Source organism: Triturus cristatus, chromosome 1_2 (genome assembly GCF_964204655.1).
Source record: "Triturus cristatus chromosome 1_2, aTriCri1.1, whole genome shotgun sequence".
NCBI classification, from domain to species: domain Eukaryota; kingdom Metazoa; phylum Chordata; class Amphibia; order Caudata; family Salamandridae; genus Triturus; species Triturus cristatus.
The window spans coordinates 1,196,974,503-1,196,992,935 of NC_140580.1; the positions used below are offsets into that span (position 1 = coordinate 1,196,974,503).

At 48.7% G+C, this 18,433-nt stretch overlaps 2 protein-coding genes across 4 annotated transcripts in view; one reads left to right on the forward strand and one right to left on the reverse strand.

The window, feature by feature from the left end:
* Positions 1-18,433, reverse strand: part of COL27A1 (collagen type XXVII alpha 1 chain) — a 2,221,286-nt gene that overhangs the window by 1,256,852 nt on the left and 946,001 nt on the right. The window lies entirely within an intron of this gene.
* LOC146869030 (uncharacterized) lies at positions 12,018-17,200 on the forward strand. Its single transcript, XM_085616471.1, has 2 exons — positions 12,018-16,681; positions 16,848-17,200. Exon 1 carries the CDS (start codon positions 14,552-14,554, stop codon positions 16,613-16,615), a length of 2,064 nt encoding a protein of 687 aa, XP_085472597.1. The 5' UTR covers positions 12,018-14,551; the 3' UTR covers positions 16,616-16,681; positions 16,848-17,200.

Here is an 18,433-nt window from a genome sequence, read left to right on the forward strand (position 1 = left end):
TGTCAGGTGGTGGTGCTTCGCCGGACGCCTGGGGGTTTGACCTCTTCCGTGCAGTGGGGACCACTAGGGAATCCAGTGGCGCTGGCCCTTTGATGTAGGCAGGATCTGTGGGAGCAGCTTTGTACTTTTTCTCTATGCGTGGGTTAATGACCCTGGCCCTGACTGGGTCCTGAAAAACCTCTGGCGCATGTTTTATCACCCCCTTGAGCATAGGTAGTATGGAGGTAGACCTATGTGCGGTATCAAAGGTGTCGAGGAGGAAATCCTCCTCTACTGGGACAGTGTGTAGCTCTACCCCATGATAAAGTGCTGCCCTCTGAAGTAGGTGGTGGAAACCTAATGAGTCTTCCAGTGGAGATGGCCTGGAAGGGTAAAGGTCATCTTGTGGGACGTCTGGAATGTCTGGATTATTGTGGTTGTCCCATGGGTCTGGGGATCCTGTAGGGGGGGGGGTCTTGGGGCACATCCACTGGATCGTAATATGGGTCCCCCTGATCATCATCGTCTGGAGACGGGGTCGGGGAGCGATGAGGTGGGGGTGGAGAAGGCGGAGGGGGCGGAGGTGGAGAGGGTGGAGGAGGTGGAGGAGGTGGGGAAGGCATTCTGAAAGGGGAGGTAGCAGAGTCCTTCCTCTTTGGAGGTGGAGGCGGAGCCGGTTTGTCCAAATGTCTCTTTTTAGGAGAGAGTGCCAAATGTCCAGTTTTTGGATCCTTGGTAAGAGTATTTTGCAAGGGATCCGGTGTAAACAGTTCCTGTGACAATGTTTGTTGCGTCGGCGCTGAAGGTTTCGGGGCCGATGACTTTTTAGGCTTGTCCGTGCCGTGCTTAGCACTGGGCTTGGGAACCTCCGATTTCTTGGTCGCGCCGAGGTGGGCTTCGGCGTAGAAGTGTCAGTGCCGAGGGCCTTATGGGGTTTGGTCGGTACCGAAAGGCTGGGTTTCGACACCGAGGACTTTGGTGCGGAGCTCGGTGTCGAGGTAGAAGCCGGTCTCTTTTTCGGTGCTGAAGTGTGTTTCTCGGCACCGCTGGAGGGCTGGCTTGAGACCGAGCCGCCGGAAGGCTTATTTGGCTTTTTCACCGGGCCCGAAGGTGGCGTGTTTGAAGCAGTGTCTTTGGTCTTGCCTAGGCCCGGAGGCGAAGCCGTGACCGAAGCCTTTTTGGTTGTCGGCGCGGGTGCGGGAGGGGGTATAGTACTCACAACCCTCTGCGCCGGGGTGATGTCCTCCACATCTGAGTCGTCGGCTTCGGAAGCATTGACGAGGTCCTCTTCGGTGTGCTGCTGTCCCGGATCTTCGACGCCGTCCCCGAAGATGTCGACTGGAACGGAGGTCAAGGAGTGCGCCATGTTTCGTCTAGCCCTTCGATCTCGAATAGTCTTTTTCGATCTGAAAGACTTGCAGGCCAGGCAGTCTTGAGCCTCGTGTTCAGGGGAGAGGCATAGGTTGCACACCTCATGAAGATCGGTGTGGGGGAATTTGGACCCACATCGAGGGCACTTCTTGAAAGGAGTTCTTTCCATCAGCCGGGACCAGAGCTTGGGTAAGCCCGAAGGCTTCCGTCGACGACTGGAATGGAAGATGTGTCGAAGAGAAGGTGATTGAGGAGATCTGGATCTGAACAATACCGCGATGAGCGAGGATTCCGCTTCGATCGTCGAACTGGAAATGTTCGGAACCCGAGCGCGAAGTATTACATCCGAGCCCGATGGCGGAAAAAACAATCTGAGGATGGAGCCGAAGCCCATGCGCAATACCATCCAAGGGAGGAGTCACCGACCTCGTGACTTCCAAAGACTTTCCAAGAGGAAAAACAAACTGCAAACATCCGGGCCCAACACCAGATGGCGATCTATGCAAAAGTGTATAATCTGCAGCTCATATGCCTCGAACAAATAATTCTCGGGTGTGAAGCACCAAAGCACCACCTTACCTTATCAGCAAAAGTCTTCAAATACGGAGGCTTGCGTGACAGTGCCTGCAATTCACTCACCCTCCAGGCAGATGTTATTGCCAACAGAAAGGCTGTCTTGATGGTAAGCAGCCGGAGGGGACAATTATGAAACAGCTTGAGGGAGCCCATTTATGAAATGTAAGGACCGAAGTAAGGTCCAACTGTGGCATGATAAAGGGCGTAAGTGGAGACATATGTACAAGCCCTTTTAAGAACCTATTTAAAATAGGGGACTTGAATAAAGAGAGTTGGTCCGGCAGCCGTAGGAAAGCTGACAGAGCAGAAAGATAACCCTCGAGAGTACCCAAAGCAGAGCCCTGCTGGGCAAGGGTAAGAATATAGAGAAGAATATTAGATATTGAAGCAGAAAGAGGGTCAATAGACCTTTCTGTACAATATTTTCCATTTTTTTGCCAACGGCAGGCGTATACAGTTTAGTGAAGGGCAGGCTGGCCGCCATAACAACATTACATACTTCGGGAGGAAGTTCGAAAGCTATCAACTGTTGCCGCTCAATCTTCACACATGTAAGCAGAGAATTGTCAATATCGGGTAGAGGACCCTCCCCTGTTGCTGCAACAGAAGATCCTCCCGAAGGGGCAGCCTGATCAGAGGATTGATGCTTAGTAGAAGTAGCTCTGGATACCAGACTCTTCGTGCCGAGTTCGGAGACACAAGGATCTGGTCTTTCTTGATCTTCTTGAGAACGCTGGGCAGAAGCGGTATGGGCGGAAAGGCGTACAGGAGGCCTGAACTCCACTTACGATGAAAAGCGTCCCCGAGCGATAGCCACCTTGGGAACTCCAGTGCACAATACTGCTGACATTGCGCTTTCTCTTCGGAGGTGAACAGATCTAACTAAGGCTCTCTACATTGTTGAAAGAGACCTTGTGCAACCTTCGACTGGAAACGCCATTCGTGATCTGCTAGGCATCAACGGCTGATTCGTCCGCGCTGGCGTTCAGAGAACCTGCCAGGTGTTGAACCACCAGGGTTATGCCCTGCTGTCCCAGCCATGTCTAGAGACGCAGGTCCTCTTGACAAAGGATCCACGGCCCCACTCAGCCTTGCTTGCTGCAGTACCACATGGTGGTGGTGTTGTCTGTGAACACCTGCACTAACTTCCCCTTGATGGAGGGAAGAAATGCTTTCAATGCTCTTCGGATCGCCCGAAGCGCCAACAAGTTCATGTGGAGCCCCGAACTCTTCCAGAGATCAGTGTCCCCCAATCTCCACCTCTCCCAGATGGCCACTCCATCCCAGGAGTAACACATTTGTCACTACTGTGCGATCTGGTTGGAGAAGAGAGAGGGTCTCCCTCTGACCTACTCGCAGTTCGTGAACCAGCACTGTAGGTCTTTTGCAATTCCTTCCGAGATCCGAACCATGCTGGAGAGATTCCCCTGATGCTGTGCCCACTGGAACTTCAGGTCCCAATGCAGAGCCCGCATTCGCCACCTGGAATGCTTTACCAACAGGATGCAGGAGGTCATGAGGCCCAACAGCTTCAGAGTCAGTCTCACCGAAATTTAGGACAGAGGCCAAAACATCACAATCAAAACCTGAATATCCTGTACTCACTGCTTTGGAGGATAGGAGCGAAACTGCACTGTGTCCAGAATAGCCCCGATGAAAGGGAGCGTCGGAGAAGGAGTCAGGTGTGACTTGGGCACATTGATAGTGAACCCCAGTGAATGCAGGAGGTCCGCCATAGCCTTAAAGTGAGAGACAACAGCCTGGAGCGATCCTGCCTTCAACAGCCAGTCGTCAAGATAGGGGAAGAATGGAACCCCTGATCTGCGCAGATGAGCTGCGACCACCACCATCACTTTGTGAACACCCAAGGGGTGCTGGTAAGGCCAAAGGGGAGCATGGTAACCTGAAAGTGCTCGCGGCCTACCTCGAACCGCAGCTAACTTCTGGGGCCCGGGCAGATGTGGATGTGAAAATACACATCCTGGAAGTCCATTGCTACCATCCAGTCTTCTTGGTCTAGGGCTAGAGTGAGCATCTTGAACTTCTTCTTGAGGAAGAGATTGACGGTCCGAAGATCTAAAATGGGTCATAACCCTTTGTTCTTTTTCGGAATCAGAAAGTAGCAGGAGTAGCAACCACTGCCTACTTCTGAAATCGGAAATCTTTCTATAGCTCCCTTGGCCAGGAGAGCTGTAACTTCCTCTTGGAGTAATGGAAGATGATCCTCCGCCAGCCGTTCTTGAATTGGCGGAATAGGAGGAGGAGAATAGCCCTCCTGAATGATCAGCAAGACCCATATGTCCGATGTTATGGACCTCCTCTGGAGGAGATGACGAATTCTCCTGCCGACTGGACTGAAATGGTCTTGCAGTCAGACTAGGAGTGCTTAGAGGCTGCAGCTGCCGCGGGATGGGTGGCAGACAACTTCTGGCTACCATTCTGAGGTCTGAATGAACCGCGTCCATGCATAACTTGGGGAGTCTGTGCAGGACAGTGGCTAGATTACGGCTGACACGGTTGAAAACCCCTTCCAGTGCCACGAAAGGGGTGAAAGCTAGATTGGCCACAAGGTGTCACCGAGAGGCCCAAGGATCAGGCCGTAGCGCAAGAATCCTTGAAGCACTACAAGGCCAAGTCTAATATCTCTCTAAAAAGACGAGTCCCATCAAAGGGCATGTCCATAAGATTGGCCTAGACATCACCTGAGAAGCCAGATGTTCTGTGCCAGGCATGGCACTGTAAGGCCACCATTGACAAAGCTGCTCTGCCCAGCGAGTCAGTCGTGTCCAAACTACACTTACTGGTGAATTTTGCTGCATCTCTCCCATCCTTCACTGCCTGGGAGAGCACGACCCTGGCCTCCCCCAGGACGCTACGGACTGCTGCCAGCGCGTCTCACTCCGGGAATTGATCACTCCGGAATAATCACTCTTCCAACATCACCGGGACTGTTGACTCCTCCTACGTGTCCCTACGTCAACACGGGCCCTTATCTTCCGTTCAGGATCCCTCGGCCAACTAAGTCTGGCTCTTCGGACGTTACCCTTGCTAATATTCACGTAATCTTACGTGCTCGCACTTTACATTGTCCTGATGATGATCTTGAATTACTAAGATCGAAACGCCGTCGACTACAATTTCAAAGTTCCCTCAAACTGTCTAAACCATCTGGGTTCTTTTGATCTGTTTTTTTCAATGCGATGCAAAGTTTTTATTGTCACTAAACACTTCACTTCATGCACCCTCACTTATGTATGTGTGAGCACTGTATATAATGTATACTCTTGAAATGCAAAAATGACAGAAACGGAAGCTACTCCATTTTATGATGTTAAATAAAATGTGATGCCTTCCTCTATTCTTCTGTGTCCTTGCATACATTTCTGAACTGGATCCGACTGGGTTCAATATATCAATGAATGTAATTGAATTATTCTTAAACTTAACAATTGTAGCCTTGCTACCCGAGGATCTTTGACCTCACCAGACCACTGTCTTTCTGAACTAACTCCCCCAGGACCTGTGACAGCGCTAGTGCAGCCGTCTCTTAGAGAGTGTTGGAGAAACGGCCTAATAAGCATGCGATATTCACCAACCACAATGCCAGGCTCGTAGTAGAAAACATTTTCTTTCCAAGTATGTCCAGCCTCTTGGATTTCCTATCATGAGGAGCGGAGGGAACGTGCCATGTGACATTGTACCTTGGGTCGCCCCGCTTCGAGCGATGGCGGCAGGCAATTTTTCTATTCAGAGGAGCCCGTGTGCTAGGCTTGGACCACGTGCCTAGAAGGACATCTGTAAGTGCTTACAATAGGTAGTCCCTTCAGGATTTCGCAATTTTGCGATTCACGAAGAAATCACAAAATCAGCTGTCATGCGCGATGGTGGTGATATTTACCAAATCAGCTGCAAAAAAAGGTCTCCCGTCAGGCAAAAAAAAAATGATGCCATTTTATTGGCTGTACGTGCATACGCCACAATGTGAACTGCGCTGTACAGCCGTAAAAGCTGCCTGCTTTCTCCATTACAATTTTGAACAAAGACGAGCGAGAAAAGGAAAGCATTGCTTCTCTGCTCTCCAGCTCGCAGGCTCGACTGTTTCAAGCATTCATGTAATCGCAGGGAAAGAATGTCAAAAATGAGGATCGCAGCACGGGGACGGGAGGGGCGGGCAGATAAGGAAAAGGACTCTGTGTTTTCCTTCTGGCCCAGAGAATACAACAACAGTGTCCACTTCTGCTCTGCCGCTTCAGCTGCCCTCCCCCTTTTCTTTCTTCCTCACTCTTATTCCCTCTCTTCCTGTCCAGCAGCTCCTCCTCTCTTACTGAAAACTGTGACTTCAAGAAACGGTTCTCACCCTCTCTTTTCTTTCGTTTATTTGTTGCCCTGTGAAATGGAGCCAAAAGAGAAACACACTGGAAATGTCGTCTTTTTCTGACATTTTTCTATTCCAAAGTGCAGCTGCAAGAATGAAAGGTTCAAAATATAAAATAAATGAATAAATAAATAAAGCCAGACAGAGTGATCGCAAAGTGTCCAGATTGATTTTATTCACACCCAAACATATTTGAGCCACTTTAAAGAGTTTGCCAGTGAAGCGCTACTTTTGTTTTCTTGTCTTTCTGTGAACAGCAGTGTTTTCCCCAGGCGGGGGAACTATTGCACCAATCCTCGAAGTACTGCAACACGAGGATTGGAAAACAAAATGTGCACTGAGGGTCGGTGTTCAGGGATGTCTTTTAACCATACTGCCTACGTTCTGTAAGAATATAGGCAATGGACATTGAAAGGGGTCCATTCCGTGCCCTGTAGTCATGTCATGTTCTTACTGACCTCTGAATAGTGAGTGTAAAAGCGTTAGAGTAGCCATGTTGTTCCTCCCTACATTTCACATGCTTTACTTAACTTTGCATTCCCCAGGAGTGTTTGCTTTTTTCAGGATGTTGTTACTTTTTTTTTAGGCAGCATATTACTCTTGACTAGAGCGTACTTTGAACTGAGTCGCATCCAAGTGCCGACCCCAACACCACACCGACCCCAACACCACCCTCAGAGGAACTCTCATCTACAGACCTCCCGGACCCAGCCCACAGTTCAGTGACACCATCGCCGACCTCATCAGCACCCACGCCCTCGCTTCCACGGACTACATCCTCCTCGGGGACCTGAACTTCCACCTCGAGAACAACAACGACGCCAACTCCACCGCCCTGATCGACAACCTTGCCAACCTCGGACTCAAACAGCTCGTAACGACACCTACTCACGCCGCTGGACACACGCTCGACCCCATCTTCTCCGCAAGCCCCCACGTCTCCTTCAACCACACCACCGAACCACACTGGACCGACCACAGATGCGTCCACTTCACCTTCAGAAAACCAACCACACACCACCGCACCCAACAGCTACCACGCCGCTGCTGGGGCAAGGTCACCGAGGACCAACTGACTACCGCCCTCGCCGTGAGACCACCCACCGACCCCACCGACCCAGACACCGCCGCGACCAACCTCACACAGTGGATCAACGACTGCGCCAACACCCTCGCCCCTCTCAAGACCTCTACAACCAACCACACCAACAAGAAAGCCACCTGATTCACCGAGGACCTCCGGATCTCCAAGCACACCTGTCGGAAGCTGGAGAAGAAATGGCTCCACGACCGAACACCAGACAACCACACAGCTCTCAAGAGCGCCACCCACAGACACCACCAACTCATCAGGACCGCCAAGAAGACCGCCTTCAAGGACCGCCTAGACAACAACGCACACAACACCAAAGAGCTCTTCAGCATCGTGAAAGAACTCTCCAACCCCAGCTCCAACACCAACGACATCCTGCCATCTCAAGACCTGTGCGACTCCCTGGCCACCTTCTTCCACCGCAAGATCACCGACATCCACGACAGCTTCAACTCTGACCCCCCTGCACCCACCACCGAGTCCACCTCCCCTGCGACTACCACTCGCACCAGTCGCCTGACCGTCTGGTCCAGCGTCAGCGATGAAGACACCATCAAAACCATGAACTCCATCCACTCCGGATCCCCATCGGACCCCTGCCCTCACCACGTCTTCAACAAAGCCAGTGCAACCATTGCGCCCCACCTCCGGAAAACAATCAACTGTTCCTTCGAGACAGCAACCTTCCCAGAAAGCTGGAAGCACGCCGAGATCAACGCCCTTCTGAAGAAGCCCAAGGCGGACCCCAAGGACCTCAAGAACTTCCGGCCCATCTCCCTGCTCCCTTTCCCGGCAAAAGTGACCGAGAAGATTGTCAACAAACAGCTGAACTGCTACCTCGAAGTTAACAACATCCTGGACCGTTCCTAATCCGGTTTTCGCAGCAACCACAGCACCGAGACCGCCCTCATCGCCGCCACTGACGACATCCGGACCCTGATGGACAAAGGAGAAACAGCCGCCCTCATCCTCCTGGACCTATCAGCAGCCTTTGACACGGTCTGCCACCGCACCGTATCAGCACGCCTCCATGACGCCGGTATCCAAGAGAAGGCCCTGGCCCGGACCACATCCTTCCTCTCCGGCAGAACCCAGAGTGTCCGCCTCCCACCCTTCCGCTCCAAAACCACCGAGATCATCTGCGGCGTCCCACAGGGATCCTCCCTCAGCCCGACGCTGTTCAATATCTACATGGCCCCCCTCGCCCACGTCGCACGACAACACAACCTCAACATCATCTCCTACGCCAACGACACCCAGCTGATCATATTCTTCACCAAAGATCCCCACACCGCCAAAGCTAACCTCCACAGAGGAATGAAGGCCGTAGCCGACTGGATGAAGGACAGCAGACTGAAGCTGAACTCAGACAAGACAGAGGTCCTCATTCTCGGACCCACCCCATCAGCCTGGGTCGACTCTTGGTGGCCCACATCACTAGGCACAGCCCCGGAACCCACGGACCACGCACGCAACCTGGGGGTCATCCTCGACTCCACTCTCTCCATGACCAGGCAAGTCAACGCCGTCTCCGCGTCCTGCTTCAACACCCTCCGTATGCTCCGCAGGATCTTCAAAGGGATCCACCTTGACATGAGAAAAACCGTTACCCAGGCCCTCATAACCAACAGACTCGACTACGGGAACGCCCTCTACTCAGGAACTACAAACAAGCTTCTGAGACGACTCCAACGCATCCAGAACGCCTCGGCCCGACTCATCCTCGACGTCCCCCGCCGCAGCCACATCACACTTCACCTGAGAGGCCTGCACTGGCTCTCCATAAACAAAAGGATCACCTTCAAGCTCCTGTTCCACGCACACAAAGCACTGCACAACACCGGACCCACCTACCTCAACAACCGACTCAGCTTCCACACCCCCACCCGAAGCCTCCGCTCAGCCAACCTCGCCCTCGCCACAGTCCCTCGCATCCGAAAAACCACCGCCGGCGGCAGATCCTTCTCCTACCTCGCCGCCAAGACCTGGAACACTCTCCCCACCATCCTACGACAGACCCAGGACCTGCTGGCCTTCAGAAGACTCCTCAAGACCTGGCTCTTCGACCAGTAGCACCCCCCCCCTTCCCCAGCGCCTTGAAACCCTCTCGGGTATGTAGCGCGCTTTACAAATGCAGTGATTGATTGATTGATTGAAGTGCTTATAGCGGGGCACAATTGGGTTGTAGTTGAAGGCAGTGCGAGTTTCTCTCAGTGGGGCAGTATGACGTTCAGTGGCGGAGAGGATGTGGCACTATGGTCAGAGCTGCTGAAATTGGAACTGGGAGGCCTGGTTCTGAAGGATGATTATTGCGAGATGTCTGTCCTGTCAGCACTACCTATAAAAGGGAGTCAGAGCACGTGACACATGAGGAGGCTGAGGGAGCAAAGGGGGGGCTGTGTGTCTGCACCCACGGAGCGAAGGGGGGGCTATGTGTCTGCACCCAGGGAGCGAGGGGGGCTGTGTGACTGCACCCAGGGAGCGAAGGGGGGGCTATGTGTCTGCACCCAGGGAGCGAGGGGGGCTGTGTGACTGCACCCAGGGAGTGAAGGGGGGGCTATGTGTCTGCAACCAGGGACCGAGGGGGGCTGTGTGACTGCACCCAGGGAGCGAGGGGGACTGTGTGACTGAAACCAGGGAGCGAAGGGGGGGCTGTATGTCTGAGCCAAGGGGGGCTGTGTGACTGCACCCAGGGAGCGAAGCGGGGCTGTGTGACTGAAATCAGGGAGCGAGGGGGGGGCTGTATGTCTGAGCCAAGGGGGGCTGTGTGACTGCACCCAGGGAGCGAAGGGGGGCTGTATGACTGAAACCAGTGAGCAAAGGGGGGCAGTGTAACTGCACCGAGGGAGCGAGGGTGGGGGGCTGTGTGACTGCACCCAGGGAGCGAGAGGGGAATTGTGTGACTGCACCCAGGGAGCGAGGGCGGCTGCATGACTGAAACCAGGGAGCGAAGGGGGGCTGTGTGACTGCACCCAGGAAGCGAGGGGGGCTGTATGTCTGCACCCAGGGAACGAAGAGAGGGCTGTATGTCTGCACCCAGGGAGCGAAGGGGGGCTGTGTGACTGCACCCAGGAAGCGAAGGGAAAGCTTTGTGAATGCACCCAGGGAGCGAAGGGGGGGCTGTGTGAATGCACCCAGGGAGCGAAGGGGGGCTGTGTGAATGCACCGAGGGAGAGAAGGGGGGCTGTGTGACTGCACCCAGGAAGCGAGGGGGGCTGTATGACTGCACCCAGGGAGCGAAGAGAGGGCTGTATGTCTACACCCAGGGAGCGAAGGGGGGCTGTGTGACTGCACCCAGGAAGCGAAGGGAAAGCTTTGTGAATGCACCCAGGGAGCGAAGGGGGGGCTGTGTGAAAGCACCCAGGGAGCGAAGGGGGGCTGTGTGAATGCACCGAGGGAGCGAAGGGGGGCTGTGTGAATGCACCGAGGGAGCGAAGGGGGGCTGTGTGACTGCACCCAGGGAGCGAAGGGGGGCTGTGTGACTGAAACCAGGAAGCGAAGGGGGGCTGTGTGACTGAAACCAGGGAGCGAAGGGGGGGCTGTGTGACTGCACCCAGGGAGTGAAGGGGGGGCTGTGTGACTGCACCCACGGAGCGAATGGGGGGCTGTGTGACTGAAACCAGGGAGCGAAGGAGGGCTGTGTGACTAAAACCAGGGAACAAGGGGGGGGCTGTGTGACTGAAAGCACAAGTTACTACTTGTGTAACGATAGATCTGTAAGAGACATTAGTTAGTGATAGATTCCTTACCTTAAAATATCCCCAGGTGTCAGACTAGATCCGGAAAGTTTTTGTAGCAGTACCCCTGCGCATCAGTAGGTGGCGTCGGACGGCTCCGCGTCCGTCGCTGGCGTCGTAAGTGCCGAGAGGACATCACAGAGACTACTTAGGCGCCACACATGCACGCTGACGTCAGTTCTGTACACGACTTTCCGCACCAGGAACGCAGAGCAATGCAAGAAACTGGCCACTGGTGCCATGAAACTAGGACCCTGAAAGGGGATGACCTTAACCCTAGAAATCAGTTCGCAGAATGGGGAGGATGGGCGGGCGGTAAGGAATCTTTCACTAACTAATGTCTCTTACAGATATATCATTACACAAGTAGTAACTTGTGAATCTGAAAGAGACACATTAGTGATAGATTCCTTACCTTAGAATAGATACCCCAGCATTACCAACCCCGGTGGTGGGTCTGCGAACAGATTACACCAGAAAGTCACGGAGCACAGAATGGCCAAAGAAGCCGTCTCTCCGGACCCGACTGTCAAGACAGTAATGCTTGGTAAACGTGTGCAGCGAGGCCCACGTAGCTGCCTGACAAATGTCCTGCAAGGGAACGCCGCGTCCCAAGGCAGTAGTGGCTGCAGTGGCCCTGGTAGAAAGGGCACGCAGCCCCACAGGAGGCTCCTTCTTAGACAAGGAGTGACATGCTTTGATGCACAGAACGACCCACCGAGAGATGGTCCGTTTGTGCACAGCCCAACCTTTTTTGGCAACCACGTAGCCAAGAAAGAGCTGGCGCCCCCACCCTGTCCCAATACACTAAGTGCTGTCTGGGAGATGTTCACACGTGCCTGTGACAGGAAACTTATTGTCATGCCTTCCACTGCTTTTAATCTTAGTACCATGATCAAAAGGTTAATCCGCTATCTTATCTGGTGTTATTTTAGTGCATGTATGGTCAGTGCCCTAGTGACCGTACAAATGATTGGTCGATGCACACTCCGCTGGTAAACAACACCGCCATCAGAAAAGAGTGAACTGGATATAATATCCACTTGACAGAGGGAACCTTGGACACAGACATGCTTTGAATAGATAAGGTAAAAATAATCAGTGAATGTAGCAATCAATTAACAAACCCGATAGCGAACACAAAAAGTCAGCTTTACCTTGCTATATTCATACCGAGGAAGTTTTTTAGCTCCTTAAATAACAGTGAGGTAACCATATGATCACAAAAAGGCAGTGGAAGGCATCTTTAACCCGAAACCAATCATAGAAGATGGATACTCACATTAAAGGGGGAACAAGGCATTATAGATACAATAACGCTGTCTAGTAGCTAATGTACATGTCATTATAATGGATATAACCAGCATTTTTGTTTCTGACGCCCCACAACACTAATGAGAGAAGGTTATTGTTGAATAATCGATTCACAGTCAGTGCTATATAAATAAAATGTATATAGGTGTATATATGTATATATGTATAGGGCCAATGTAGGGCCTTTTTTAATGTAAATGTGCACTTGATTTAGTGGTAATGTACAATGTGTTACAGACTATTCTTTCTCTTTATTATGTCTTAGGATTTTTCAATACCATGGCCGCCTGAGGAAGGCTGAACGCCGAAACGCGCGTAGACTGAAATAAGCCATGTTTATTATGTATTATTTTGTGTATGATAAAAGTTGCATTATAATTGAAGACGTAACTGTATAGTGTCTAGCAAACCATATTCTGATAAAGGAATGTCTAGATAAATTATGTTAGGACGCTATAACATTTTGTGTGTATAAGTATTGGTTTGAATCAATAAGGGAAAAGGAAAACAAAGGAAAAATAAGGGAGAAATAAGTTTGAAAAAAACGATATAATTTTATAAACATCACTACAAAAAATATTAAAGAATGAATTTTCAATTAACTCCCTTTTTGTGATAGTCATGTTTAACTTCTGATATCGAACAAACTGTACATTACCAAACTTTTTAATTATGGTTTCCTATATATTTTTCACAAATATTTACTTTAAAACCCTGAGATAGGAAACTAGATTAGGGGTACCCTTGTTGTGTTGCAAAATATTTCTCCATGGCCAGTCCATGCGGGGTAGTATGAATGTTTTATGTGTAGTTATTTAAAAGTGCACTGTAATTGATATATACAACATAGCCATCTCAGATACATTGAGACATAATGACCATATAGCCTATTGGGGTCTCTTTCTTTGTTTCCCCTTTTTGATTAGGGCAGTTTTCTTGACTTAACTAGAGACAACCTCATCTCGGCACCTCTAGGCAATTTCAGTGGTTGCATGTGGTTTTGCCATATAGGGTTAATTGCTAAAAGATGGATAAGCTCCAAACATTTGGTTTTACAGATGAAGATCTTGCCACATTATTGGGAGATTTTGCCATAGGTGGCCAAACAGTACATGCCACTAGTTCCCTAGGTTTTGAAGACTTTAATAAATTAACTTCGTTAAAGAAAAAAGTCAAACGAATTGAAATGCATGGTCACTTCATGCTAGAGTATCTCAAAGTAGGAATTATTCCACAAGGCTTGAGAGTAAAAAATATTCCAGGCCTCTTTGTTAAAATTAGGAAATTCCTTGAACGTTGGTCTCACATAGCCAACAGGTGCTCCCGGGATCTCATGATCCTGATAGTCGAAACATCAAAGGAGATGATTCAGACATTAATGGAGGAAATCCAAGAATTAGAGAATAAAATCAAAAGTAATCAAGCAATAGAAGAGGCTAAAAAGAAGTTAGAGGAAGTGGAAACTGAGATGTTATCTTATCATGAGTATCTGATGAAACGAAAGACAGAAAAGCTTAAAAAAGATGTGAGGTACACTAGTCAGGAGAGAATGTACCCATACCTGGCTGACAACTTTTATCAGCAACAACCAATAGATGAAGATCAATTTCAACCCTCAGCTGATAGATTTACCAAAAAAGTAGTCACCTTTTCTGACACGACGGACTCTGAAGGGGAAAACTATGACCAATACCAAGCTGGTAATTCAGGTCGACGAGTCGTAGGTAATAGCAGAGGTGAACGTCCCGGTTTTTTAGCCAGGCGAGGGGGACAGAGATCCAGGTGGCGGCCCAGATACCAACGACGTCAACGGGGCAGCTACCAGCAATCGTACAATTACCCGCAGGGGCAGAATGTTTACCAGGACGATCCCCAGGTCCTAGTAACGAGACATGCCCACTATTGGCGCGAGTAAACCAGATACCCATCTTCAATCTCAGTACTCATGCGATAGATTACTCTACGGAGTCTCTGTTGACGAAAGGACTCTCTTTTGTTCCACATGCAAAAGCCAACAGATTTGAACTATTCCAAGACCTAATTTCTTTCTTCCGGAAAATAAGATTACGTGCCTTCTTTGAGGGACGGGAACATCAAGAACCCCCAATGCCCAACAAATCAGGCTTGGCTCCTCCATCTACGTTTGTCCCGACACTAGAACAGGTAGGACCTGAGATCGCCATCTTTGAGCACGTTGTATTCAATAAAATGATGGCAGCCACTAAATTCATCCCGGCACCCAAATATAATCTCTCCCGGGATGAATATCAAGCCTTGTCCACCCTTAAGAATAATAAGGATATAACTATTAAGGGGTGTGACAAGGGTGGAGGCATAGTGTTAATGAATACTGATCAATATGTAGCAAATATGACTACTATGCTATCCAATGAAGATCATTACATACCTGTACGGACGGACCCCACTAAAAGGGTCTCAAAAATGATCAAAGATCTAACCACTCATGCTTTGGAAGATGGGGTCATCTGTGAAAAAGAGTTTACTTTCTTGAATGTGGCCAAACCTAAGATGGCCTCAATATATGGAATCCCGAAAATACACAAAAGCACCACGGACCCACCTTATAGGCCCATCGTGACCACCATTGGATCAACAACAGAAACATTATCCAAATATGTTGATGCTCTGTTGCGCCCACATGTCCCCAAAATAAGATCTTATATAAGGGACACAACGGATATTATTAATAAGGTTGAACAAATCCATTTTGACCAGGACACCCAACTTCTGGTCACGATGGATATTGAGGCCCTTTATAGTAATATCCCGCAGGAGGGGGCTTTGGAAGCCGTGAGGTGGTTCATTGAGACTTACAATATTGAGTGCCCGGCTCAATTCATCCTGGAATGTTTGGGCATTGTGCTTCGAGAAAACACATTTGAGTTCAATGGGTCGTTATTCCAGCAGACCCAAGGAGTAAGTATGGGGGCTTCATGTGCGCCAACGGTGGCTAACATCTTCATGGCGCACTATGAACATAGATACGTCTATAATGAAGTGGCCCCATTCAGTGAATCAACCACCAGTTGGTCTAGATTCATTGATGATGTCTTTTACATCTGGAACGGCACCGAGGAAGATTTAACGCAATTTGTATCATGGTTGAATCTTTGCGACGCTAACATTCGGTTTGTAGCTAAAAGTGACAAACATAATATTGAATTTCTGGATGTCACTATTAAGTCTGAAGAACGTATGCTATCTGTGGACTTATTTACCAAACCCACAGCTCGTAACACATTGTTACACTTTTCTAGTTACCATCCAAGAATGCAGAAAACGACTATTCCGTTTGGACAGTTCCTCCGTCTTCGGAGGAACTGCACCAATATTTCGGATTATGATCAACAATCAGAAGTAATGAGAGCGAGATTCGTAGCTAGAGGATACCCTAAAAGATTGGTACGAGACTCATATAAGAGAGCTCGATACTACGATCGCCAAAGCTTACTGAGCAAAAAAACACCTAAACAACATGACCGACTTGTGATGGTAACACGGCATAGCACCATGAATGGCATCATGTGCCAGATTATTAATGCTAACTGGCATATTTTAAATGCAACAAGAGCAGAACCAGACTATCTACTGAAACCTATGTTTGCATATCGCAAGAATAAGAACCTTAAAGATCTAGTAACAAGATCACGGATGCCAAAGAATACACCCACATTCATTCAGACCACGATTGGAGGCCCACCCACTTTGAAGGGTAACTACAAATGTATGTCTTGTCTGGCCTGTGATTCTGCACTAGAAGTGAAACAATACTCCATAAATGGAGTCAAAATAGACCTACAATGCCTGACTAATTGTAAATCTACTAACATCATATACGCCATTTTATGTCCCTGCAATAGAACTTATGTAGGGGAGACATCTAGGTCGATGGCGACTCGCCTAACGGAACACAGGTCAGCGATCAAAACTAAGAAGGTACAAGCACCGCTAGTCCAACATTTCATTGAGCATAGCCACACCGTGAAAGATATACGATGGCTCATCATCGAGAAAATTAACATTACTGGGACACAGGGAACTGAAATTCGAAAAAGGAGAGAGGTTTTTTGGATATTCTCTCTGGACACCTATAAGAAGGGGTTAAACAGTGAGATACCATGGAGTCAAGCCATACGATATAACAATTAATGCCACAGTGGATAGCGAACAATCTCTGGTACAAGAAAAAAGAAAAAAGAACAAATAATTAGCGGGGTAAACAATTAGAAACTGTCTATTTCCACAGCTATAGGGTTGGAGTTTGTATGGATAAAATTATTACATATGCTTATCCAAAACTGGCCGTCACCCCTCATGATCAGAATTACCACCAGTACAGCCTTGGTTGGCCTTGATATATACACCATCTCTTCAATGATAGATCTAGTGTCGCTTTAAGCGAAAGAGTAATGTCCGTGGGAACGGACCAATGACCGGGGAGCTCCTGGTATAAGGGAAGCGGTTTCACGCCCAGTCCCCTTTCTACCTTGGTGATCTGCTGGCAAGAGGAAGGGAGGACTTACACGGCGAGGTGAGTGTTGTAAGATCACACTAGAGAATTAGCTCTGCGGCGCTTCCATGTACCGGTATGCTTTGGCACATTAGCAGATCTATCGAATTAATTATACGCCGGAATGCTTTGGCATATTCGGTAACCAAGCAGATTTATCGAATCAATTATATGCCCCTAGGTTCGGACGACTCGGACACATATTCCAAACCACGCCGATGAAGCGTCCTTGAAAAAAGTCGAGATAACGGGCCATAATAAAAGATTATTGTGATCGGGTAAGTTGTGACGGATTACCCACGATTACTATACGTTAGTGCGCTGTACTAGAACCAACAGCTTTATGTGTCTCTATTTAGAACCCGCGATAACGGGCTGAAAGAACATACGCCATCCAAAAACAAGCCCCTCCCCAGATAGCAACGAAGCGTGAGAGGACGAACACGGAATCTCCGCTACCTTTGTAAGTGCTATCGGGCGCTTTAATAGTTAAAACTAGCTTTTAATCTTAGTACCATGATCAAAAGGTTAATCCGCTATCTTATCTGGTGTTATTTTAGTGCATGTATGGTCAGTGCCCTAGTGACCGTACAAATGATTGGTCGATGCACACTCCGCTGGTAAACAACACCGCCATCAGAAAAGAGTGAACTGGATATAATATCCACTTGACAGAGGGAACCTTGGACACAGACATGCTTTGAATAGATAAGGTAAAAATAATCAGTGAATGTAGCAATCAATTAACAAACCCGATAGCGAACACAAAAAGTCAGCTTTACCTTGCTATATTCATACCGAGGAAGTTTTTTAGCTCCTTAAATAACAGTGAGGTAACCATATGATCACAAAAAGGCAGTGGAAGGCATCTTTAACCCGAAACCAATCATAGAAGATGGATACTCACATTAAAGGGGGAACAAGGCATTATAGATACAATAACGCTGTCTAGTAGCTAATGTACATGTCATTATAATGGATATAACCAGCATTTTTGTTTCTGACGCCCCACAACACTAATGAGAGAAGGTTATTGTTGAATAATCGATTCACAGTCAGTGCTATATAAATAAAATGTATATAGGTGTATATATGTATAGGGCCAATGTAGGGCCTTTTTTAATGTAAATGTGCACTTGATTTAGTGGTAATGTACAATGTGTTACAGACTATTCTTTCTCTTTATTATGTCTTAGGATTTTTCAATACCATGGCCGCCTGAGGAAGGCTGAACACCGAAACGCGCGTAGACTGAAATAAGCCATGTTTATTATGTATTATTTTGTGTATGATAAAAGTTGCATTATAATTGAAGACGTAACTGTATAGTGTCTAGCAAACCATATTCTGATAAAGGAATGTCTAGATAAATTATGTTAGGACGCTATAACATTTTGTGTGTATAAGTATTGGTTTGAATCAATAAGGGAAAAGGAAAACAAAGGAAAAATAAGGGA

Bases quoted from the DNA above. Each gene is read 5' to 3' on its own strand.
- LOC146869030 (XM_085616471.1), top strand. From the start codon at position 14,552: ATGCCCAACAAATCAGGCTTGGCTCCTCCATCTACGTTTGTCCCGACA.